Source organism: Martes martes (genome assembly GCF_963455335.1).
Source record: "Martes martes genome assembly, chromosome: 10".
In the NCBI taxonomy this organism is placed as follows: Eukaryota; Metazoa; Chordata; class Mammalia; order Carnivora; family Mustelidae; genus Martes; species Martes martes.
The window spans coordinates 12,907,262-12,933,011 of NC_137898.1; the positions used below are offsets into that span (position 1 = coordinate 12,907,262).

The 25,750-nt window shown below is 54.0% G+C and overlaps 2 protein-coding genes across 7 annotated transcripts; one reads left to right on the forward strand and one right to left on the reverse strand.

Annotated features, from left to right (window-relative positions):
• The first annotated feature begins 978 nt into the window (after positions 1–978).
• On the forward strand, positions 979–12,464 carry UBE2L6 (ubiquitin conjugating enzyme E2 L6). Its single transcript, XM_080816643.1, has 4 exons — positions 979–1,079; positions 4,967–5,062; positions 9,702–9,888; positions 11,739–12,464. The coding sequence occupies exons 1-4, from the start codon at positions 1,053–1,055 to the stop codon at positions 11,888–11,890; spliced, it is 462 nt and encodes a 153-aa protein (XP_080672769.1). The 5' UTR covers positions 979–1,052; the 3' UTR covers positions 11,891–12,464.
• Positions 12,465–12,494: 30 nt separating this feature from the next.
• SMTNL1 (smoothelin like 1) lies at positions 12,495–24,925 on the reverse strand. Of its 6 annotated transcripts, XM_080816509.1 has the most exons (9): positions 24,743–24,894; positions 23,940–24,246; positions 20,453–21,144; positions 20,059–20,191; positions 19,875–19,926; positions 18,322–18,480; positions 18,015–18,129; positions 17,741–17,892; positions 12,495–14,339 (listed from the first exon to the last, which is right to left on the reverse strand). In XM_080816509.1, the coding sequence occupies exons 3-9, from the start codon at positions 21,140–21,142 to the stop codon at positions 14,195–14,197; spliced, it is 1,446 nt and encodes a 481-aa protein (XP_080672635.1). In that variant the 5' UTR covers positions 21,143–21,144; positions 23,940–24,246; positions 24,743–24,894; the 3' UTR covers positions 12,495–14,194. The 6 variants fall into 6 exon arrangements, with proteins under 6 accessions (XP_080672635.1, XP_080672634.1, XP_080672638.1 ...); XM_080816508.1 differs by lacking the exon at positions 23,940–24,246 and having other exon boundaries at positions 24,743–24,925; XM_080816512.1 differs by lacking the exon at positions 23,940–24,246 and having other exon boundaries at positions 14,102–14,339; positions 17,709–17,892; positions 24,743–24,853.
• Positions 24,926–25,750: the final 825 nt, after the last annotated feature.

The window sequence follows — 25,750 nt, forward strand, 5'->3', positions numbered from 1 at the left end:
GCTGAATTCCTTCCTCATTTGGACTTGTGACAGGGCTTGATCGCAGTGAGGAATATGTGTTCAGTCCTCCCGAAGAGGAGAGTATTACTAGTATATTCTTCCCCAGATGCTGCTCCGTGCTCGGAGGCTGCTATTCCATGGTGGTCTCAGGGTCCAGCTAGGGGAAAGGTCTTTGCTTTCGCACAGAGGGGTGGAGACCCCAAGCTGTGTGTTGGGAGGCGCCCATAGTATGTCCATTTATAATGGACCGGTGGTAAAATAAGGGAGGCTGAGCAGCTTCCCCTGAAGAGAGGCTCCTGAAGTCCATCTTGGGGCTCCCGCCACCCAACTGTTTCCCAAATTAGCACATAGTGAGCCTCAGTAAACATTAAACCTAGTCAAGGACCGAATGAATTGCGGACGGAAGCCCTAAAGCTAGAGGGATGGGTCCAACAGCGCCCCCTTGCGGTGCCCTGCACCCAAGCCGCCACCGGGGAGAAGCGTCTTTGCTGTCCCACCAGTGAATGCTGCCGGACAGCACAATGGACCCAAGCTGCCACGGGAGCGACCCCTGGAGGGAATGTCGTCCACGCCATCCCCCATCTTTTTAGAGACAGGGCACTGGGCCCAGGGCGGGTAAGTGGCTCGTCCAGCGGGGCCCCAGGAATGCGCTCCAGCGGCTTAAGGAGGCGGTCTGACGGCGGAGGCCGCGGGCGACCTGCGGCGGGGCTGCGCCGGCACCGCGAGCAGCCTGTGCTGACTCACGGAGAGTGTGTCCCGCGGGCGGCACAGAGGCGCCCGTGGGGATGCGAGGTCCCCTGCGGCCGCCGGCGCCGGAGCTTCAACTAGAACCCGGAGGGGCGCACTGGCGCCGCGCCCCGAGCGCACGGGAGTGTCCTGAATCCCAGCCCCTCGCGCGGGACCGAGAGAGCCAGAGTCCTCGGCGCAGCCCGGGCCGGGCGCGTCGAGGGGGCGGGGCTCGAGGCGGGGCTCGGGGGCGGAGCGCGCCGAGGGGGCGCGCCCGACCTCAGTCCAGCTGGAGCGCACGGAAGCCCCCCAGGCTCGGTCCCGAGATGTTGGCCAGCAAGCGGGTGGCGAAGGTAACGGCGGTCGGACGACCCCTTTCTCACGGCTCCCCTTGCCTGCCTTGCCCTGCCCCCTGCATCCCTCCCCCGGCTCTTGGAGCGCGGTTATTTGTCGCTATCCTCGCCGCGGGGTCGGGAGGAGGAGTGGGTCTGAGAAAGGGGCGGGAGCGGGAGTGGAAGAGAAGCTGGGGTCGGGGGTAGGGGTGTGGGGCACCGAACCGGGCTGTCGCTACCTCCCTGGGCTGTGCTGGGGATGGGGATGAGCTGGCTCCGAGCCGAACTGGTTTCGGTTTCTTTTCTCCTGCCAGAAACTTGTGATCACAATTGCTGGCGTCTCACGGAGGTGCTGGAAAGGTTCCAGGAGTCAGGGGCTCTGCTGGGGCGTGTGTGTGTGTGTGTGTGTGTGTGTTAGGAACAGATAAAATGAGAACAAGGTCTTTGCCATGGAATAGCTCATATCCCGGCCCCGAAATTGGGTACCTACATATCTAGAGTCCTGAGAAGTATGGGGTGTTGAGTAGGAGTCAGGAACAAAGTTCCCTGGGTATTCTCAGGAGGAAAAGATGTCAAGGCGGAGCTGGAAGGCGTCCTGGAGTAGGTGGCCTGCGCTCATTCCTTCTGCAAATGTTGTCGAAAGCCTGTTATGTGCTGGCTCCTGTTCTAGGAAGTAGGGAGGCAAAGATGAGCAAAAATCTTGCCCCCCCCCCCTTGAGCTTTCTTTCCAATCAGGAACACAATTTGAAGATTTATGTATTTTTATTTGAGAGAATCCTCTGAGCACGGAGCCTGAGCTGGGGCTTGATCCCTTATCCCACAACCCTGAGAACATGACCCCAGCAAATGGAAATCAAGAGCCCACACTTAACCGACTGAGCCACCCAGGTGCCCCTCCAATCAGGAACACAATTTGAAATGAGGTCTGGGAGGGTGGGAGTGGGGGGGAATTCTCCAGGAGGTGGGAAAACCCAGGGTGTTTGAAGGACTGGGGTGTAGCCAGGATGTGGGCATAGGTGGGGAAGGAAGAAGGGTCATGGTGAAATGGATCTGGCATACCCCCAAACTTTGACTCTCTTGGAAGTGGCCCTCCACTGTGTAGAGTGGGGGATGGGCCTAAGGGGTTGGGGAAGGCTGCTGGCTCTTCTCCACCTTTGAGAGAGAAAGGATCTCAGATTGGGGCATAGAGCTGGCTCAGCCCAAAAGAACTGAAATCTGGAGCTTAGCAACAAAATGGGGCAGGAGGTCCTTCTAGCCAAGTGTGAAAGAGCTAGGAGCCAGTATTTATCACACAGGCACCACGAAGTGCCAGGCCACAGCAACTCTGTGAGGTAAGCCATATGCCCCCATTTTACAGATGAGGATGTTGAGGCTCAGAGAAAGTAACTCGGTTGCCCAGGGTCACCCAGTAGGGAGTGGTGAGGCTGAAACTGGAGCCCAGGTTGGTGGGGCTCCAACCCACAGGCTTGTCCAGTGGCCTCTTACTTTCATTTTCTTTTTCCTCTGAGTAAGGTGATTTCCTCACTGGCCTCAGGAAAGAGCTGTGTGTCCTAGTTTGGGTTTCATATCCTCAGGCTTGCAGAATCTTTTGGCAGAACTCTTCTACAACAGAAAAGCCCAAGTGATCCCAGTTACAGTAAAGTCAGGAAATTGTCTGTTGCAGAGCTTTGTTTGACTCAGGGTTTCGTCCTTGCTGAAGGGTCATAGATGATACTGAAGCTAGGACTCATGGAGCAGATGCTTCGACTTTCAGAGTGAAAAATAATCGAGGGGTCATAGACCCTGGGCAGAAGGCATGAGAAGCAGTCTGGGTTTGAATAGAGACAGAGTATGGGCTGAGACATGGGTGATGGAGCCAGCGTTGTGTTTATTTGTTGGGGGTGCAGAGAAAGTTCATGTGGTCCACAGTCTGAGAAGCCCTGCCCCCCCATACCCTGGAGTGGTTTTGAGCTTTCTGTCCACCTTTGTTCATACCGCGGTTTCTGTTGACATCTGGGGCTGGATAATTCTTTTTTTTTTTTTTTTTAAGATTTTATTTATTTATTTGACAGAGCGCAAGAGATCACAAGCAGACAGGCGTGGGGAGGGAGAAGCAGACTCCCTGCTAAGCAGAGAGCCCGATGCGGGGCTCGAACCCAGGACCCTGGGATCATGACCTGAGCTGAAGGCAGAGGCTTTAACCCACTGAGCCACCCAGGCACCCTGGATAATTCTTTATAGGATGTCTGTCAGCATCCCTGGTCTCTGCCCACTAGGTGCTGATAGCACTCCTCCAATTCGTGACAACCCAAAATGGTATAGGCGTTGCCCAAGATCCACGGGGTGGGGGTGGGGGTGTCCAGTTGCCCTCAGTTGAAAACCAGTGGTTTATACCCATTTGGTGTTCCAGAGGAATATGACTTGCCCTCAAATGTCTTTTTTATTATTATTGTTATTTGGTTTTCCAGAGAAAAGTTCTGTTGTCCTTTAGGATGGACCCCAAAAGGGAAGAGGGGTTCCTTGATCAGATATGTTTGAGAAGCACTGTGTGCTATGGGCTCACATCTTGGAGATTTACGATACACTTTAGCTTTATGTTTTCCAATGTGCTTGATCACGAAACCCTTTTCCATCAATAACTAGTCCACTCGCATGGGGCGCACTGTGCATATTTGCTCCCACCGCCTTGGGACCTCTCCCCTTCTCTGCATGGGGAAAGCCTGTTTACTCTGCATGGCCTGGCTCAGTGCTCCCCTGTCTTCCGCTTCCCCAGTGTGTATCCACACACCTTCTTCACGTAGTCCCATTCATGTTTCTCCCATTACTCCAGGGACGCTTTGGAGGGCTGGGCCCTTCTCTTTCAAGCGTCAATAGAGGATACTCTGTAGTGGGCTGGAGGGGGAATGCAGCGATGTCCTAGTGACCCGGCTACATCTTGGGGCAGGGGTGGGCATGTGAGTCACTCCTGTCCCCCTGTTTCTCTGCTCAGTGTGTAGAGTTCTCCTCTGCTTCAGTCTTCCTGAACCATCTCCCTTCCCCAGCCCTAGCCTGGAGGGCTTTGTCTTTGCTGTCCACTGCGCCGTGAGCACTGGAAGGGACAGGCTGGACATGCAGTGGATGCCATGGGGAGAAGGGAGGGAGAGAGGGAGAGAATTAGGACATTGTGTCTCTCCAGGAAGAGAGCAAGAAGATAGGGGTGCAGTGTGTAGTACCTCGGTTTTAGGAGGAAAGGCCAAAGAGAGTTTACTTCCAAGTGGTAATAATGTCCGGAAACAAGGATCTTCACCTTCTCTCCCCATCTAGTACCTACAGAGCTTGGTGAGGCTTAAGGCACGTAAGTCACTTAAAACCCTAAGCACCCTGCCTGACATATTCTTTTTTTGTTTTTAAGATTTATTTATTGGGGTGCCTGGGTGACTCAGTCGGTTAAGCACCTGCCTTCAGCTCAGGTCATGATCCCAGGGTCCTGGGCCCCACATCAGGCTCCCTGCTCAGCAGAGAGCTTACTTCTCCCTCTCCCTCTGTCACTCCCCCTACTTGTGTTCTCTCTCTCTCTCAAATAAATAAATAAAATCTTTTTAAAAAATTATTTATTTTTCGAGAGAGAGAGCGTGCCAAGCAGGGGGAGGGCCAGAGGGAGAGGCAGACTCCTTGCTGAGTGGGAAGCTGGATGCGGGGCTCAGTGTCATGACCCTGAGATCATGACCTGAGCCAGAAATCCAGAGTTAGACTCATAGCTGACTGAGCCCACCCAGGCGCCCCCGTGACTGGCCCATTCTAAGGACTCAGTATTTGAGGGCTCTCACTTTGCCAGCTTCTGTCCCTGAGGCGTTCCTTTGTGGGACCTGGGACACTTGCTGCTGGGACAGGCAAATGGGCAGCTGAAGAAGGGGAGACAAGCCATCTGTCCGCCGCTCTGCCCCCTGCAGGAGCTGGAGGATCTTCAGGCAAAGCTTCCCCGCTACCTACGGAACCTGTTCAGCGATGATGCAGACGTCCTGGTGTGGCATGTGCTCCTCCTGCCCGTGAGTGTCCCTGGGGACCATGGCCTTGGACTGGGGTGGCAGGCCAGAGGCATTGGCAGGGTGGCTGAGGACGGGGCCAAAGTTTCCCCTCCCTTAGAGTCCTTTATTGGAGTCTAGTCATTGGTAGGGGTCTCAGGATTGATGCTTCTGAGATCAAAGTAGGCTGTGAAGAGGCTAAAAGAGAGTTCTGGATTTAGTAGGAGATTTTCCTCAAGCCAGTAGTCACCAAGCCCACCACAGGAGCATGAGCAGACAAACGGCTTCGAAAGAAGAAAACAGATCTCTTGGACCTTTGTCAAGGAGTAGGGGTAAACTTCCTGTTTTTTCCTTTTTTTTTTTTTTAACTTCCTGATTTTCACAGTTGGCGGAATTTGCCCTCTCCAACCTAAAATGTATTTTCTTTTCCTTTTAAGATTATATTTCAGGCAACTATTTTTTGTATCCCAGTATAGTTCACATAGAGTGATACAGGAGTTTCAGGGGAACAATACAGTGATCAGACAACTACTGTTACGTAGGACAACCCAGATAACTCACCTCTACTGTTCTGATTCTTCTCCATTTATTAGATCTTGCTCAGTAAAATCTCCCCCTGAAAACAGTATTCTAGAGGACCTGTCTGAGTGCAATAATTCTATTTTTTTTTAAAGATTTTATTTATTTATTTGACAGACTGAGATCACAAGTAGGCAGAGAAGCAGGCAGAGAGAGAGGAAGAAGCAGGCTTCCTGCTAAGCAGGGAGCCCGACTCGGAGCTCAATCCCACGACCCTGGGATCATGACCTGAGCCGAAGGCAGAGGCTTTAACCCACTGAGCCACCCAGGTGCCCCAAGAATTCTATTTTATCATTAATAGACTGACAATATTTTCTATGGGAAGTCATCTACACATCTTTAGTTACATGAACATAAATATTAAAATAGTGAAAATTTACGGTAGTTTTTTGGAATATAAAGAGAACAATTCATTTGATTATTTTAGGATTTGGACTTCTTTTTTTTTTTTTTAAGATTTTATTTATTTGTTTGTCAGAGAGAGAGAGAGAGGGAGAAGCAGGCTCCATGCTGAGCAAGGAGCCCAATGCGGGACTCGATCCCATGATCCTGGGATCGTGACCTGAGCGGAAGGCAGATGTCTGTCATGTTCTGTGGGCTGCTGGGTTGAAGTAATCCATTTACCTGGCTCGGAGTGAGGACACCTGCTCTGGGCCTCAGGTGCCAGAGGACAAAAGTGCTAGAAGGTGCTCCAGGAATAGATTAGATCCTCCAAGGAGGCTAGCTCTGAGGTGGATGAGAGTGAAGGTTGGGCAGCAGGTCGGAAGGAAGAAGGTAGATGACAGGGACCCCTGGGGCAGGTCACATTTCAGAGGATACTGTGAAATCCAAGAACCCTAATGGTTGGTAAGACCAAGGTGGCTGGTCTTCTGGTCTGAGCACAATCCCAGTGTGTGGAGGGGTGTCCCCTCCCCCACCACCAAGCAATTCTCAGGACATCAGCTGGGCGTCCTACTCTTTAACTCACTTCAGACACCATCTACCTGGAGATAGCGTCAGATCCCACAGAGGAAGGACCCAGTCCCACAAGACTGTCCCTGCTGCACACACACCCCTGCCTCCCCTCAGATGTCAGTCTCGAGTCCAGGCTGCTTCTGACCGAATGGTTATAAATCAGAGGTTCCCATGATCCCTTCCTCGGGTTCAGTTCCTTTGCTAGAGAGGTTCACAGGACACAGAAACAGTTTCCTTACTAGATGACCAGTTTATGATGGAAGTTTATAAGGCAGAACAGCCAGACAAAGAGCTGCATGGGGCTTAGCACCAGGGAAGGGCACGGGGCTTCCCACCCTCTCTTGGCACGCTGCCCTCCCCAAACCTCCGAGTGTCCACCAGCCCAGAAAGCTCTCTGACACCTGCCCTTTTGGGTTTTGGTGGAGGCTTTATGGCATCAACACGATTGATTAGCTCATTGGCCATTGGTGATTGACCTGGAGCCTTTCTGCCCTCCAACCCTTTAACCCCAGGGTGGGTTCTCCTGCCAGAGCCCCCTTCCTTAGGTGCTTCCAAAAGCTACTCCATTAACATAACAAAAGACATTTGGGTCACTCTCAACACTTGGGAAATTTTAAGGGTTTTGGGAGCTGTGAGCCAGGCACTTCGGACCAAGACCGGATACATATGAGAACTATATCTGAGTGATCAGATATCTATTTCTTATAAATCACAATAGCACAGTGGTTGTACCCCTGGGAACTAGCCAGAGCCTTTCTAGTCATATAAGGGTCCTGAACAAGCCTGCTAGGTGGGAAGAGTCTGGGATTGGGAGACCAAGAGTTGATGCAGGACAGCCAGCTAAGGGGGTCCCAACGGTGCCCGGTGAGGCCATAAAGGAGGTGTGGCTGGCGGGCAGGGAAAGGAGAACCCAGAAAGGTCTGTGGGTCGAGCTGACAGATTAGCCCTCAAAAGCTCAGTCTCAGTATACAAGGATCACCAAGGTGGCCCCACTTGTCACGTTGTAAAAAAGCTGACGGGGGGACGAGCCTTTGAAAACTCACAGTAAGAGTTCCCGTTCACTGAGAACCCCCTGGGGACAGAGCACTGTTTGCAGGACGTTGCACGAGCAGTCCTACTGAAAACTTGGCAACCACCCCACGGGGAAGACTGACATCTCTTTACGGTTGAGGAAGTGGAAGCTGAGGGGGTTGAGTGACCTATCACAGCATCAGGTGGCAGAGCTGGAGGAACAGTGAATGTTTTTTCTAAACCCAAACCCTAAGCAAGTAGGACTTTCTCAGCTGACCCTAAGGTACAGTATGAAGCTGTCGGGTGGTCCAGCTTCTTCATGTTACAGATAGGAAACCGATTCCGGGAGGAGATCCAAGCCACGCCCCAGGCCTGGGGCAGAGCTGGGGCAGGTTCCCAGGGCCCCCTGCTCCAAGGCTCCGCAGCCTCCTTCCTCTGATGGAGCCCAGGAAACCCGGCCTGCACCCCTGCAGACAGGACACTTGGACATTCTCCCATTCCTTTCCTGAAGCGTCACTCTCAGGCCTATCTCTACTTTGCAGGCCCGGGCTCTTCTTATTATCAAAAATGGAAACACTGAGACATTTTCCTTCTCTGTCCTATAGTCGTTCGTCTCTTCTATCTCAGAGACACACCCAGGACCTCCGTGGCTCCCATTTTGTCCTCTGCTAACCAAGAGGAGCTCTCGTCCAACCTTGACTCTGGGCTTACCTCTGTGTGTCATTGTGGCTCTCTTTGTCCTATCTTCCTGGTAACGAAGTTTCTGAAAGGATCTGGAGTTTTGGAACCAGCCAGAAGCTGCTATGCTCTGTTCTGGGTCACCTGAGTTCTAGGACTCCCTGCTTCTAGGAGTGTAGACTAGTGCTCACATGTGGAGACGTAGAGACCGGTGCTGGGTTCCCATCCGGCACTCCACTGTGACCCTGGGCAAGCTAGAGATGTTGAACTTGAGTTTCCTCATCATAATATAGACCCTAACAGTGGTGAGTGTTCATGATCCTTACTGTAGTAGCTGACACAAAGGTAGTGTTTTCCATGTGATAGGTCCTCTTCTAAGCCCTTAATATAAATGAACTCATTTAGTCCTCACATAAGCTCTGGGAAGAAGTCTATTCTCATTCTCATATGGAAGCACAGAGAGGTTAAGTTGCTTGCATAAGGTCACACAGCTAGAGAATGGCAGAGCCAAGATTCATACCGAGGCAGGGTAGCTCCAAAGTTCATGTAACCGCTACCCTCTGCTGCGTGGACTAATGTGTGTCAAGCCCTTAACACGAGGTGGCACGGGGTGGTGCCCAGGAAGGTTTTCAGGTTGCTCGAAGTCTGGAGGGTCTTTTCCTGTCTCCTGGCAAACCCTCAGCCACTCTAGCCACTGAATTCTTTCTTCTTTAAAAAAAGTTTTTATCATGATAAAATACACAATAACAATATGTACCATTCATGGACAAGCAGACTTCATGTAGAAGTCAGAGCCTGAGGAGGGGCTCAATCCCAGGGCCCCGAGATCATGACCTGAGCCCAAACCAAGAGTCGGACCCTTCACCAACTGAGCCACCCCAGCACCCCCCTTCTTTTTCTTTTCTTTTTATTGTACCTATGTGAGAAGATGGATGTTAGCTGGACCGATTGTGCTCATCATTTTACCTTATAGGTAAATCAAACCGTTACTCTCTACACCTTAAACTCGTACAGTGATGTCTGTCAATTATTTTTCAATAAAACTGGAAAAAGGTTAATTATTGAAAAAACAAAAAAAGCCCAGAGAGTCCTTAGAGCTCATCTGGTCAAACTTGACCCAGTCTTTGATGAGGAAACGGGCCCCGAAGGGGAGAGGCGGCTGGCCCACCCCCGGTCGCGCAGCGGGACTCAGGATCTGACCTCGGTGCCTCCCAGGCCCGTGTTCTTTCGTGACTCCGCTCCTTTGCGAATCCGTGGCTCAGTCAGCAAGTGAGTGCAGGTGCCACCGCCATTCATGGTCCTACCTGGGAGCGAGCAGAGAATGCCTGGGAGCCCGGGGAGGGGCAGAGAGCGAGGGAGCAGGGCCAAGGTCCTATGAGGAAACCAGTCTTTTCAGAGCTGACATGTCTCAGAGTTGAGCTCAACCCTTTCTCTTGCGCAGGAGGAACCACCCTACAACCTCAAGGCTTTCCACGTGCGCATCAGCTTCCCCAACGACTATCCATTCAAGCCCCCTACGGTGACATTTACTACCAGGATCTACCACCCCAACGTGGGCCACGATGGAAGTGTTTGCCTGCCCATCATCAGCCATGAGAACTGGCAGCCTCACACCAAGACCAGCCAAGGTGGGACTGGGGCTCGCCTAACAGGAGGGAGGGATCCTGGATGTGGGGTGAGAGGACTGATTCTGAGTCAGAAAAGCCCAAAAGAGGGGAGGTAAACATTGCGGGTTTCAGCCGGGCCTGTCTTTGGATAGAAGGGATGCATCCGGAGATGCTGGGCTGGCTGACCGGGTCCTGCCCCTGCTCTTCTACCTGGACAGGTGCGACAGAGCAGCGGGCTGTAGAGGGAAGGGCTCTGCTGCTCTTTCTGCGGACCTTGGTGAGGTCTGTTCCTTCCCAGGCTCAGTGCCTTAAATGACCATCAAGGGGACAGGCCCAATAATGACAGTACACACTGAGGAAGCACGTTGAGTGCTGTGCTAGGAGCTTTGCACACGGACTTTATCCAGTCCCAGCAACCCCATGTATGATGCCCTCATTGCCCCTTGAGTAGAGGGGGACCCCGGGGTACATGACAGCTAAAGCGCTTGCTTGCAGTTATACAGCTGGCCAGGGGCCGAGCTGGGATTCAGAGCCAGGCTTGGCTGACCCTAGAACAGTGCTGCCCAGCAGAACGTTCTGTAGTGATAGAAATGTTCCATAGCGCATGGCCCAATTCCCAATCAGTAGCCACGTGTGGCTGTTGAGCACTGAAATGTGGCTAATGTGATGGAGGAACTGAATTCCTCATTGTAGTTAATTTTAATTCAATTCAACTTAGATATCCTCATGTGGCTAGTGGCTACCTTACTTATTGGACAGTGTGTCTCTAGAGCCCATGCACATTTGTGTGCAGTCTGTCCTGCTTCTGGACCAGCTCAGGAGTTCCCTTTTTTAAAATTAATTAATTAATTGATTGATTTTAAAAGATTATTTATTTATTTATTTGACAGAAAGAGAGAGAGAGAGATCACAAGTAGGCAGAGAGGCAGGCGAGGGGTGGAGGGAGGAGGCTCCCTGCTGAGCAGAGAGACCCATGCGGGGCTCGATCCCAGGACTCTGAGATCATGACCTGAGCCAATGACAGAGGCCTAACCCACTGAGCCATCCAGGCACCCCAATTAATTTATTTTTTAAGAGAGAGTGAGAGTGTGTTTGCATGAGTGGGAGTAAGAGTGGGGGAGGGAGAGGGGGAGAATCTCAATCAGACTCCCCACTGAGCCAGGAGCTTGACGCAGGGCACGGTCTTATGACCCTGAGATCATGACCTGAGACCCCCAGCTGAGCTGAAATCAAGAGTTGGAGGCTTCACCGACTGAGCCCCCCAGGTGCCCAAACCAGTTCAGGAGTTCTTAGCCTTGGAAACAAAGATCCCCAGGGGGGAGGGAGGAGGGGTTGCAGGGGGACGTGGGGAACTCTGAATGTCCAACCACGTTTGTGCGTGTTCATATGTGCGCTTGCCTCGAGCGACGGACCGCTGCCTTCGCTGGTCCCCAGAGGCCCCTGTGAAAGAGTGGGAGCCATGGGGCAATAATGGTTTCCAGTCTTCAGCCTCAGAACCCTTTTTCCCAACTAAAAGTTGATGTGTTTGGAATCCTGATATCAAACAGAAGGTGGTTCTTGTTGAAAAAGGAGTGGGACCCTGAAACCCCACTTACCTCATTGACCCCCATGATGGGAAGCCTCTCAGGAGCCATGGATGGAACCTAGTTTGAAAACGCTGGTGTCGCCGGTCGGGGCTCTGGGTATCATCAGTGAGGACCGAGGGGTATCCGACTCGGTAGAGCCGTCCTCATCCCGAGGCATGGACCCTCCCTGGGAGTCCCCCCACGGAGAGAGTGTGGAATGCCAGGGCGTCTGGGGGTGCGCTGCCGTGGCCTCCTTGCCGGGGTTTTTCTCTCACCCTGCTGTCCTGATCTGGCCTCTCTCCCCAGTCCTGGAGGCCCTCAGCGTGCTGGTGAATAGACCGGACCTCGGGCAGCCGATTCGGGTGGAGCTCGCCGACCTGCTGGCGGAGAACCCAGAGCGGTTCAGCAGCGAGGCCCGAGAGTTCACCCTCAAGTACGGAGCTGACCGGCCCTCCTAGCGGTTCTCCTCCGTCCCTGCGCGGAATCCTCTGCTTGGCGGACAGACACGTCTCACGGACTGGGCGCCGGAGCCCTTCTCCTTCGTTCCGTATTTTCCCTCCTAGATTGTCTGTCAGTCATTAGTCTCTGTGTGTGTGGCGTGTGGGCCCGTTCCCAGGTTCGCCTGGCCACAGGTGGGCTTTGCCCCTCTCCTTCTCTCTGCCCCGGAGCCAGAGGAGTTCGCGATGGTTACGGGCCAGCTCTCTGGGAATCTGGGGTGCGGAAATCCTAGTCTCACTAACTGCTCCGTCTTAGGACCACAGGTCACCTGCAGCCCGGCTGGCAGGGAGCGAGCCCAGGAGCCCACCAGAATCCCCGGGCATCAGGGAGCAGGGGGGACATCGGGAGGGTGTGTGGGAGGCAGGGCACTCAGAATCCTATTTACAATTGAGCCATTTGTTTATTGTGTGACCAAAGTCAGTTAGTCCACTAACGGGTACTACATGTCTAGAGGCAGGAGCTGAATCTTTCCTTTCCACTGAATCTTTCCACTGATAAATCGTGAAATGAAGACTCTCCATTCCGAAAATCTGACTACATGGTTTTGTTTGTTTGTTTGTTTTTAAGATTTATTTATTGATTTTAGAGAGGGAGAGGGAGCGCACACACAGGTAGGGAGAGGGGCAGAGGGGGAGGGGGAGGGAGAGAATCTCAAGCAGCCCCCCCTGCTGAGCACGGAGCCTGACACACACCTCGATCTCATGGCCCTGAGATCATTTCCTGAGCTGAAACCAAGAGTTGGTCGCTCAATTGACTGAAGATTTTATTTATTTGTTTATTTATTTATTTAGAGAATGTGTGTGTGCACAAGCAGGGGGAGGGAGAGAGAGAATCTCAAGCAGATTCTATGCAGAGTGTGGAGCCCAATGCGGGGCTCCATCTCCAACCCTGAGGTCATGACTTGGGCTGAAACCAAGAGTCAAATGCTTAACCGACTGAGCCACTCAGGTGCCCCCTGACTGCATGGTCTAAACCCCCTTGCAATTCCCTTAGGGTGCCGGTTTCTGGGGGCCAGGCTTTAGGCTGGGAGGAGTGGCCCCCCTCCCCCAGTGTCCAGTTCAGGGGGAACCACAGAAGCCATCGACTTGTGCACCCATTAAAGTCACAGATGAATTTGGAGGCAGGCTGGGTGTTCGTTGAGAGGATGGTTGGGTTCATCGGGAGAACGTGAGGCTGAGGGTTAGCTGCTCTCTACTAAAAGGTGTGACCCCGCTCCCCAGAACAGAGGGCTCGCAGGACTTTGAGCCTTGTGGAACCTCAGACGCTGTGGGGGAAAACTGGCCATGAGGGACTAGGTTGTCAACCCGTCTATAGGGGGAGCACCCCCATTTTACAAGGCAACTGAGGCACAGAGTGCTTTGGTGCATGGCCGGGTCTGCCCAGTCAGTCAGGGCAGGATCCACACCTTCGGATGCACAGCCACGCTGGCTGGTTTTCATTTCTGTGTTTCTCATGAGCTCTTCTTGTCAGCGCACATGCTCAGAATGGCTGATAAGGTCAGACAGGCCTGTGAGCAGGAAATTATAAGCAGCTCAGGGGTGCATCTCTAACGAATGATAGAAAAGCAGAAACAAGCCAGAACTTCAGCCTGAGCTGGAGGGATTAACTTCACCCCAAGGAAGGACCTTCAGGGAGGAGCGTGCTAAGCTTCCGGAAAGCCGCTGCTTGTAAGAGACTGAGTGCAGGTGTCTCCACAGGCCCTGCTAACTTAGCTTGAGATTTCCAGGGAATCTCCTAACCCAGCACCTAATCTGGGAGAAGTGTGGAAAGAGGGAAGAGAATCAGGAAAAGCACCACCAATGGCTCAGAATGTACAAATGCACTCACTTTTGGACTCACTTAGGGAATGCTAAGGGGACAGGCACCCGGTGAGGCTGTTTGCTCATTTCATTATCTCATTCCACCTCCATCAGGTCTGTTCAGACTGTAAGCTGAGACTCAGAGAGGTTAATTCACTGCCCCGAGGTCACACAGCTGCATATTGGTGGGGGGTAGGGGAAAGGAGTTGGAGAGGGTGGCACCCAGGCCACTGTCTTTTCCCAAGTGGCATCCTGGTTGTTGAGGAGATCTTGTCAGGTGAGGAACCCTGGTGGCCGGCCGGGGTTTATCATTCCAGAGGGAGCGAGGTCCCCGGGGGGGAGGGGGTGCACCGAGGGGGCAGACAGGATTTTATAAAAGTACTTTTAATGCATTTAAGACTGGTGCCACCTGCCAGGGCCCGCGCCCCTACTCTGCCCACTCCACCCACAGGGCCAGTCCGCTCCTCATTTCTTCTTGGTCTTCACCAGCCCCTTCTGCACAAGGCTGCGGTACAGCTCCTGGATGTAGGTGTAGACGCACTTGGAGTCAGGCACCGCCAGCCGCACCATGTCATCCACCTCCAGCAGCTGGGCGCAGTCGGCCAGTTTCCTGAGGGACAGAGCCAGAGCTGAAGCATGTGGGAGCCCGGGGGAAGGGGGGCAGCCCAGCCAGGGTGAAACCCACAGAATCGTGTATGTTGGAGCCCAGAGGTCAGCTAGGCCGACCAACCCATTGTACAGATGAGGTCACTGAGCCCCTGACAGTCCAAACTCAAACTCAGCTTGGTCTGATCCCAATGCCCATGTATGTCCTCAAGGTCAAAGCAAGTAACACAGCTGGGACTCAGTCCCAGGCTTGCCTCTGGCATCCTTGCCCTGAAGCTGGGTCTCGGCAGTCCCAGCCTGTCAGACTGCCATGGGTGCTGGCAGTGGGAGAATCCAGGGTCCCCGCAGAAACCCTCTCGGGACAGAGACAGCCAGGCTGAAACCCAAGCCGGACTGGCCTGAGAGCCAGGGGAGGGGCACAGACTGGAGGAGTGCCAAGAATGAGACAGGGTCCCTGCAACCAGTGTGGTGTTTTCCCCTCCTGGGGGTAGGTCAGGGTTCTGTCCCCCTACAGGCTTCTCTGCCCCTACACAGGAGAAGTTTCATTCCCACTGGACCTGAGGGGTGGCGGGGCTGGGCTCTTCTGGCCGCACAGCTGACTGGGGGGAGGGGCGAGCACTGGCTGTTCCCCCACATCTCAGGACTCCATGGGAATCAGGTGAGTTCCAGAACAGGGGCAGTGGGAGGTGATGGCTGGGGCAGGGGGCCCCCTTACTTCACACACTTAATCTTCACACCAAACCCAAAGAGAAGGGAAGTCCATGGTCAAGAATCACAGAGCTAAGAAGGCGGGGACAAGATCTGAATTCAGCAGGTCAGACTCTCCATCCTGTGGCCCTGTGCATCCCTACCAAAAGCCTCCCTTTTTTGCTGCTGTCCACTGCCTTCTGGCAGCTGGGTCCTTGTCACCTGATTATTCATCTTGCCTCCCCTAGGCTCTTCCGGGCTTGGAACCAAGGTAAGGCAGCTGCAGGAGGACAATGACCTGTGTCCGGCGAGCCAGGGACCCTCGGTTCCTGGCATTCACTTAGAGCTCTCAGCCTCGACTGGGAGTTTCACGTCCACGTCCCGGCTCTGCCAAGCCTTCCTGTATGAACCTAGGATGTTGAGGGACCTCTAAGACACTCTAAGACTGCTGAGAGGATAGAAGGGGATGCTCCAAAGAAAGCTCTTAGCAGGACGCCCAGCACCTAAGCACCCTCAATCCACGGGGCTTGTCATCATCATTAAAGCTGCTTCTGAACCCAGAGCAGGACCTGGCACTCCTGACCCCCTCAGCTTCCCACCCCAGTGCACTCACTCCATCTCTTGGCAGGACAATATGAAACTGGAAGGGACCTTCTGGAATACCAAGTCTGGTGTTTCTCAAATTGCATTCTTGGTGCCCTAGAGCCCCGTACACGAGCCTCAGGGAGCATCTTGGGAAGGGTGTTGGGTGCTTAGCTGGTGTGCTCCAGGAACACCTCCCAACCTAGAAAGGTCTCCTTTTGAGTGATGACCTTGCTAGACCATGAACTCGAAGCTGAGGAGTGAAGACTTAAGGAAGCTGACAGAAAGCGGAAAATGGTGAGGTTAATGGATTAGAAGTCCCCACGGAGTTAAAAATCTCTGGGAGTGGGGCTGCTAACCTAAGTGAGTTAGAGAGGTGAGGGGTGGGGACAGGGGAGAGAGCTCAATGTCTGAAACCAAGATTTTGAAGGTGATACAATTATTGGCAAAAACTAGGTCGTTGGGGTGCCTGGGTGGCTCGGTGGGTTAAGCCTCTGCCTTTGGCTCAGGTCATGATCTCAGGGTCCTGGGATTGAGCCCCACATCGGGCTCTCTGCTCAGCAGGGAGCCTTCTTCCCCCTCTCTCTCTGCCTGCCTCTCTGCCTACTTGTGATCTCTATCCATCAAATAAATAAATAAAAATCTTTAAAAAGAAACAAAAAAACTAGGTCGTAACCATGAGCAGGTGGCTGAGAAGAGTGATAAGCTCAACTAACCTAGAGGCCAGTGGGTTGTAATGATTCCTCTTAACGGGTTACTTCATCCAATGTCATCCAGGCTACGGACAATTATAATTATCATTTGCACCTTCTGTACCAGTTTCATGACATAGAAATTACAACCTTGAACGCCAACCTCTAGGAACGAGCTAGCGTTTGAAGCAATACGTACACTTCATAAGAAAAGTGTTATTTAGTTAAATGAAAGTTTAAAAATAAATAAATAAATAAAAAGATCCCCCTGTACTCTGTTTTATATGTCGGGCATTTGCTTAATGTTTTGTTTGAGGAATCTGCTGAAAAAGGAAAACCCATTTGCAAAGCACAGCTCCTCATCCATCTTCTCGTTTTGCCCCTGGGGGACATGCAGGCCCAGAGAGGGGAATGCTGCTGCCTCAGGCTTCCCCACGGGTTTGTGGCCAGGGGCCACGGGCAATATCCTCTGCCTAATCCATTTCTACCAGGTGGCTCAGAAGCCTCTCCCTGGGGCTGGAGGAGGCCATGCGTCTGGCATGCACTCTTTAGGAGCCCTAAGGCCATCACTGTGTACTCTGGCCTCCCAGGTAGGTACAGACAGAGGCCTCCGGCTGAGGCTGGCTCTGGTGGGGTTTTGGTGGTGGGAGTACCTCCGCTTCTGCCACCACCCAGCAGCCACGTCTTTACCTCTCAGTTCTTCCTTGGGCTATGCTGTTCCTCACACTCCTCCTGCCCTTCCAGGACCCCTTTCTCCATCCAACTGCCAACACCCCTGGCATCCAGTCTTGTGAGCCTCAGCAAGAAATCCCCCTCCAGATTCCAAAGTGATGAATAACTACCAAAAAACTGCTATCATCCATCATCATATAGGAACAACAGCTCAGATCCTTTTTTTGGAGTTTTTGCTGTGGGTCAGGCACTGCTATAGAGACCTTGCCTAATTATGTACTTAATTTTCACAGTAGCCCTGCAGAAGGAAACCTCATGCGCATTTTAGAGATCCAGATGTGAGGGCTCAGAGAGGTAAAGGAGCCTGTTCAAGATCACACTGCTAAGAAATGGCAGACTCAGACAGTGGCCCCAATCTCGGCACCCACAGTGTGTAAAACAGCAGGCCTGCTTCCTGTCTATCGCTTGCCCTACCTGTTCTCCTTGGGGCGCCGCCCCGGATACCCACGTTACAGATCACACGGAGGGGTGTGCTTGTGATCCGTCTCCCCCTTTAGACTCTAAGCCATGACAAGTGGGGTCTCTGTCAGAACAGCTTCGTCCTGACACATAGCTCCTGGCTATCGAAAAGCATGTGTTGGATTTGTGACCCGTCTGACCCGCCAGCTACCCGTCCTGCGTGAAGCCAGTGCGCTTGTGCGGCTCCCAAGTATCCCTCCTTCTCAACCCCCGCCCCTCACCCCGGGGACCGCCATCGGTGGCTGCCGCTCACTCTGCTGTGTCGAAGGCCAAGGTGAAGTTGTGCCGGCGCTGCGTGGGGTCCAGCGCTGCGTAGTCAAAGGCGTCGGGGAAGAACTTGTGGATGAGGGCGCAGAAGGCCATGCCACTACTCCAGCTCGAGGAGAAGTTCTGGATGTCCACGTGCTGCCGATGAGCGGGGCCTTGGTGAGCCTCCAACTGGGGGGGCCTGCCCCACTCAGACCCGCCCCACCCCTGCCGCCCTGGGGAAGAGTCCCCCCCAACCCACGGCCCCTGCTCCTGCCCACCTCGTAGTTTCTTGTCATGGCCCGGCACCACTCCAGGAGCATGTTCTTGACCCCGCCGATGGCTGCCCCTGCAGCCTTCGTGTTTCGGAACAGGGCGGTGGGGCCCGACGCGGCCCTGCAAGGGGAGGCATGGAGGAGGCCGGCCCCCAGCGGTGAGAGGCCACCAGAGGCCCCATCGAGGAGGAGCCCGGGCCCAAGATATCAGTCCTCCCATCTGGCCTGGACTGTTCCCACGCCCTCAGGCCTCCCAGCCCCTCCGATGGGTCCATGGTTCACCGGGGAAAGCCCAGCCCAGCCTGCATCCTACCCGCCAAACTTGTCCACGATGGCTTTGCGGTTCTGTGCTCTGGGCCCCCGCGGCCGGGCAGGGGCTGACACCCTGCGCTCTGGTGCCTTCTCTTTCTTCTTCTCCTGGGAGGGAGGGGGCTCTGTGGGACTCTGGGGCACATCGCTGGGTGAAGTCTCACTATGGAGAAGGTTCAGAGCAGTGTGAGAGGGCCTGAGACCAGCCACTCCAGAGCACTAGGTGGGGGCAGGAGGCAGGGGGCTGGCTGGTGGTGGTGGGGAGCTCCCTGCAGTCAGAAGAGGCATAGGAAATTGTGGCCCCCACTCCTGGCACACGTCTCCTCTGTGCCCAGCACCAGGAGGGGGTCGAGATGAACTAATGAGGCTCAATCTAACTTTGGGGGAGCCTGTGGTCTGGTGAGACGTGTGGGCAGAGCTGAGACAAGTCTGAGGTCTGACCTGAGTTTGAATCCTGGCTTTGCCTCTTATTTACTGTGTGATCTTGGGGCTGTCATGTCACTTCTCTGAGCCTCAGCCTCCTCCTCTGGAAACTGGGGACAAGAAGAGCTGCCTGACACGGCGGCTCTGAGGCTCGAGAAAGAAGGGGAGTGGAGAGCACCCCGCTGAGCCCGAGTGAACATGCACCCACTGGCTTTCCTAAAAAAAGTGGCATGGAGGTGGATCTCGGGTCAAGACAAAGGAGGATTCTTCCAATGAGTCAAGTTACACGATGGCAATAAGGATCTCACTTTATCCAGCACTATGCTCGGGGCTCTATACTGTTGTTTTTTTAAAAAGATTTTATTTATTTATTTTACACAGAGAGAGAGACAACGGGAGAGGAAACACAAGCAGGGGGAGTGGGAGAGGGAGAAGCAGCTTTCGCACTGAGCCGGGCACACGATGAAGGTATTGATCCCTGGATCCTGGGATCATAACCTGAGCCAAAGGTAGACGCTTAAGGATTGAGCCACCCAGGCCCCCCTCTACACTGTTTTATAAAAGTAATCTCTAGGCCCAGCATGGGCCTCAAACTCATGACCCGGTGATCAAGAATGGCATGCTCTACCCGGTGAGCCAGCCAGGTGCCCCACAGGCTTTATACATTTTACGGCATGTAAACCTCACGCTAATCCTATGCGGCAGGTACAATTACGGGGTCGCTTCACACGAGAGAACAGCAACGTGCCCAAGACCACACAGTTGGTAAGTGGCAGAATCATTGTCTGAACTCAGGCTTTCTGCTCACGCTCTGTGGGCCGTCTGACGCCACGGCAGTATGCTCAGGGACAAGATGAGGAGCCCCGAGAAGATCTGCCCAGGACGCTGAGGAGGAGGAAGAGGAGGAGGAGGAGGTGGGGAGGCTTTAGCGGTGGAGGGGGCATCGTCCCTTTGCTTCCAGCCTCTGGCTCCTTTGGTTTCCTGGGCTCTGCCCTGGGGTTGGGGGCTGAAAGCCAGGAATTCTGGAATATCTCTAGATCCGTCGCCAGGGAGACCCCGGCCCAGGCAACGGTAGACTTGGAAGGGAGCGTGCGGTAGAGGGAGCTGGAACGGGGCCCCAGAATTTGACATTACCTGGCTGAAGGGCTGGTCTCTCCAGAAGCTGCCGAGTCTGGACCCAGCCCATCTGGAGGGAGAGGAGGGAGGGAGAGAGGGAAGCTGGAGCTACCTTGACACCCTATCGCTATCAGCCCACCCCCTCAGGGTAGCTCCTGCACACCCCACCCCCGCCACCCCACAGGCCCCTGGACTCACTCACCTGGACTGAGGCCACTGCCCTCTTCTGTGGGGCTCTCGAGCCATTCCTCAGGGGAGCTGGGAATCACCCCTGCTCCTTCCTCCGACTCTATCGGCGCACATCCGTCCTGCTCGTCCTTGGGACTGTCTGGCTCCTGGAACCAGCATGATCTGTCTGGGCTCGTGGACCCGCAAGCACCTGTCCCCGGCTTTGTGAGGACTCCAGGAAGATCCAGAAGGGAGCCTGGGGCCCCTGGGCTGTACCCTCTCCCCACCGCCCCGGCTCTTGATGTCATTCAGAAGACTGCACTTACCCAAAGCAATAAAGCCAGGGGGTGGGAGGCTTAGTTCCTGGGGTGCAGGGGACTCCAGAGCACGGTGGGGGCCTCCTCCCTCCTGTCCTCCGCCACACTCACCACCTCCTTCTTCACGTCAGCTTCCTGAGGTTCGGCGTCGGTCTCCCCCTCCACAGCAGCCTCCTTCTGAGGGTCTGCAGGGGCCTCTGGGGCACCGGCTTTCGTCTGGGCTTCAGCCGTGGGCTCCTCTGTCTCGCTGCTCTTCTCCTGAGAGGCTGTCATGGCCGCCTCCTTCCCGTCAGCCTCCTTGGCTTCAGTCTTGGCCTCCTGCTCCCCAGCAGCCCGTTTGAGCTCAGCCTTGGTCTCATCGTTCCCACCGGCTTCCTCCCTAGGTGGAGGCTTGGCGTCCTTCTCATCGGCTTGCTGCTTCTCAGAGGCCGGCATGGTCCCCTGTGCTTCCTCAGCCTCCGTGGGGTCGGCCTGGGTCTCTTCCTTCCCATCGGTCATCTGAGGAGCCACTGTGATCTCTTCCTTCCTGCCCTCTCCCTTGTGAAGTTCAGCCTCTGCTTTGGATTCCACCTTGACCTCATCCAACCCATTGGCTTCTCCCTGAAGTTCAGCTGGAGTGCCGTCCTCGGCTGCTGCTCTTTCCTGCTTTCCGGCTCCATCCAGAGGCCCCTCTTTTCCGCTCGCCTCGGTTGTGCCGTTGGCCTCTCCTGCAGAGGCTCCACTTCCCTGCGTCACGGGGGCCTCTGGGGTTGGGGAGACAGTGGTCCCATCCTCAGAGGGCTTCTCTTCCTTCTGCTCCATCTCTAGAAAGTAGAGACAAGCAGACCTGGTCATGCCGCACCCCTGCGTGAGGTGAGGAACCCGCCCTCAGAGAGCATTGGCCCGGGAGTCTGGAGGCATGCTGCTCAGTCCTGGGTCCCCCACGTCGCTACTGCTTGGACATGTGACAGGAGCATCCATGTTCCCTGTGGTGAAATGAAGGGGTCCAGTGCTGCCTCCCCAAGGGTGAGATGTTGGGCCACATGGACTTGGCCTTGGATGGTGTTCACCCAACTGCCCTCTGCAGGCTGTGGCTTGGGCTTTAAAGAATATTAGATCACATAATGCCTTTTCAAGGACTTTGCCTCTTTCCCATTAAGCGAATGAAATGGTTAAAACAGGATCCTGGCATCAGGAACACCTGTGGAGCCGTTGTTCTTCTCCCTTTTTAATGGAGGTACTTAGTAGCTAGCCTCGGTCTCGGGCTCGGAGCCCAAAGCAGGCGGGAGTATCCAGATCAAATCTAATAGTACTGCTTGGTTTCCGTTGTATTTTTTTTTTCTTATGGTTACTTTCTATTTCTGGCCAGTGATATTGAGTTTCCATTTCCAATAGTGATACAAACTTTCTTTTAAAAATATATTTGTTGAATTTAAAAATAAGTTAATTCAAAGGAAGGCATTCAGGAAAGCAGGACACAGGTGGTACAGATGTGCCAAAATCCTGGGGGTGTCGTAAAAGTGCCTGAAATTTGGGAAACCCAGGGCCAGCTGGTCTCTGGGGCTCTGCCAGCTCCGCCAGCTGCCACCACTCTGTCACAGCTCGGCCAGGGGTTCTCCGCAAAGGTGGGCCTGGACATGGGAGAGTTTATTTTGGTGAGGAAAAGAAACGTACTCTCCCTAACCCGTGCCAGAGAAACCTGACCCTCTAACTGCCAGGGATGGGGTGGGGAAGAGGGAGGTTGTGATAACTTGACATGAGCTTTCCTATTGGAGTACTGTATATACTGTAGGATCTACAAAGACAGGGGGCGGGGGGCAGGCAGGGCCACCTCCTTCATCCCCCTGCCCTTCTTGGATGTCTGTTTACAAAGAAAACAATCCTCAAATAGTGTTCAGGGCATGACTCAGGGAGTAAGAGAACGAGGTACTCCTGTCACTGGCTAAAAATACCTCCTGCTCTCTGCCGTGCCACCATTCTGGGCGACAGTACTCAGGGCACCTGGGCAGTTGGTACAGAGGCAGGAAGACAGCAGGCTGGTACAGGGCTCCGTTCCCTGCCAGCCACTCGGGTCTTATACTGCCCCCAGTCCAGAGTCTCCGGGGTCCCTGGATTTGGGGCCCCCACGGTTTCTGAGGAAGCCGACGGGGATTTGCAAAGATGCTCACACTGTCCTCCAACCCCACCCCTCCCACCAGAGCCCCTTCATGGTTCAAAACCTTCAGCAATGTATTAACTGGGAGCTAACCAGCCAGAGTTGGGATGCACGTCATCAGGGATCCAGGAGGCCGTGGAGCCAGATTGACCTCTATCGCTTAGTTGCTCACTCTGAGACCTGAGCTGACCCTTTGCTTCTCGAATCCTCAATGTCTACTGACAGTGACAGGATTGGTCTAGATGAGATTTTCCAAACTGTTCTGTGGAAAACTAGGGTCTCCTGAGACATTAATAGGAGCTGGGGTTGGGGAAATGTATTCTCTGGATGAGGCTGTTCCAGAAACAGCCTCCTCTTTTCTCTTTTAGAGATACGCAACTTCATTAGTAAAGAAACCTTAACTTTGCTTAGCCTTATTTAACTAATTGTTCCCCAAACCTATTTCACCATGGATTTATTTTTTTCTTGTTTTCTTTTCTTTTTGCTTTGCTTTTCCTGAGATGCGTCTACCGCCATCTTGAAGAACACCCTGTGTCCCAGAAGCAAGTATGGCAGATGCTGGCCTAAATGATCCACACAGCCCCAGACTCCATGTTCGTGTTTGGAAGGTGGTATGGAGCAGTGGTGAAAATCATCAGTTCTGGAATCTTCCCACTGTTTACTAATGATGTGATCTTGAGCAAGCTACCCGCCAGCCCTGTGTTGTGATGTGGTAGAGATAAAAGTCACCCTGTGGGGTGCTGGAGGGTTAAGGAAGCCAATGCATGGAAAGTGTTTTGAGGTGTGCCTGGCCTGAAGGGAGCACTCGAACTTTATTGTATTATTATTTTTTTTAAGTAGGCTCCACGCCCAATGTGAGGCTTGAACTCACAACCTTGAGATTGAGAGTTGAATGCTCTACCCGCTGAGCCTTGTGTCTGCCTATTAATGTTGGCCCTGACCCCACCATGAGGGCATTTTGTTAGTAAGACAAGGCACAGAGGACTGAACGCCAGTAAGATGACAACAAACCCCTTTTATACCTCAGAGTGTGATGGTGCTTAGCTAAGACTCACCAGAGCCCTGTAGCCATCTTCCCCTTCGTCTACCTGCTACACGCTGAGGGGTTGGGGGCGGGAGGGAAGGAAGGGCAGGTGCACGCGTGTGCACGCACACACGCACGCGTACGCACACACCCCTCAGCAGTCCTGTGTGCTCATCACCTCAGCTCTCCACACCCCCCAGGCTTGTCATAAATAGATAAGGAGTGAAGAACCCCAGAATGTGAGAAGCCAGGGTAGCATCACCCACCCCAACACTAAGGATCCGCTAGCAGGTTTCCAGCTTTCCCCACAGTGCCCTGCGGGACCTCACTCAATCCTCACTCTCGCCCTTTGGAATAGGTGTTCCTGGCCCCATTTTACAGATTAGGAATTTGAAGACCCTTGAGTAAAGTCACAGGACAATTAAAGGGCCCAGCCATACCTAGAGTCCAGTTCTCCTGAAAACCAGTCTGGCGCTTGTGCCAAAAAATGCAGCTGCTCCCACCAGTTCTTTAGCGAGGGTCCCTTCAGGGGTGTGAGGGGCACCCCACAGGTGGGCGAGGGCAGCTGGGTGTGGCTGAGGAGTGCAGCTCTCTCTCTTCCATGTGCACGGCAGGCCCTCTCCTCCGTCCCCTCTTCCTCTCCACGCCCCCCCCCTTTCCTCTGGGGAAGCCTACAGACACCCTGTTTTGTATCCAAAGCAGCACTCCTGACAGCTCCTCTTCCCTCTCCGTGTTTCTCTTGGCTGGCTGGGAGAGAAAGAACCCAGGAGCTCAAGTTCCAAACCCCAAATAATGTAGACGACACTTGATGGTTCTGTTAGAACCTCCCGGACCCCCTGACACCCAGTCTGTCTTCTCGTGGTCCTGAGACTTCCGCCATCCCCCATCCCAGCCAGTGACTCCCCCTTGGAGAAGTCACTCTCAACTGCTTAGAGAATCTGCCTCCCACCCTGACCAGACCAGGACGAGACCAGACTCCCAAGGCCCTCTCTGCCCCTGTCAGGTCCTCCCAGGGGATGGCCACCTGCAGGCTACTCTGTAGGTGATTTCGAGTTGCCCTAGAGCTGGGTCCCTGACCTCTGGCATCCAAAGAGAGTTGACAGAGAGGTGGAGAGGATTAGCAAAGAGCCTGGATTTCTCCAATTCTGTGGCTCCATGAGGAGGCTCCAGCCCCTGGAAGGTGGGAGAGGGGTTGGCAGCAGGAGGGGGGGGCACTTAGAAAGGGGCCCGGAGATTCTCCTACCTGTGGGGCCTCTGCCTGGGGGTTTGGAGCTGTCTCTTTCCTCCAGCTGAGCGACCTCACTCCTGGGCTGCCTTTAGCCCCAGCCAGTGGCCTCCAGCCCCCAACTCCTCTGCCCGCCTCCCCCTTCCTCCCCCCTTCCACCCCACCCCACTCCACTCCAAGAGCCTTCAGCAGAAGAAGAGCATTGTTTACGGCCCTGTTGGTACAACACTTTCCCTTGGCCTAGGAGGCTCAGATTTCCCGTGAAGATCTGACAGGTGGCACCTTTCAATCACAGCCCAGCCCGTCTTTCCTGCCCTGACCCCGGCCGTATCCATCCCATGGCCACCCTTCTTCCCTATGTACTCGCCAGGCCCTGGTGACCCTGAAAGCCAACTGCAGGCCATGTGGAAGATGGTCACCAGCCCTCTGGGCTCGCCTGCCCATCGAGAGGGAGCCCAGGCTAGGTTTCCTCTGCCCCCTCTGCTCCCCTCACCCCATGTTCCTTTAAATAGTCTTTTACTCTTCCTCAGACAGAAACAGCTGCTGAAGGGTGGGCTGCAGAGGGGGTGAACGGGACAGCTGCCCACAGGGGATGTCTCGGGGCTCACACAACACAGAGAGATGGGGAAGGGGAGGGGCGAACAGGTGAGGAGGCGCAGCCCAAGCCCATGGGTCTAGGAAATACAAGGCTGAGTTCTGTTTTAAGCTGAAGTGACTGGTACATAGGAGGCTGAGCTTTTCATACTATATTGAGATTTTTTTCCTAAGATTTTATTTTTAATGTCATCTTTATGCCTAACATGGGACTTGAACTCAATCCCAAGATCAAGAGTTGTACGCCTTCCAGGCGCCCCTGAATTGAGATTCTGCTCAGGAAAATAAATCTGCATCTTCTCTGTGTGTCCTGTGATCTCAGAGAGGTCCTACTTTGGGAGAGTGTGTGCAGGGGACACTCCTATTAGGGAGCCTGGGAGTCCCTGCAACCTCCTCCCCCAGTTCCTTCCACCTCGACCACACTGGCCTCCT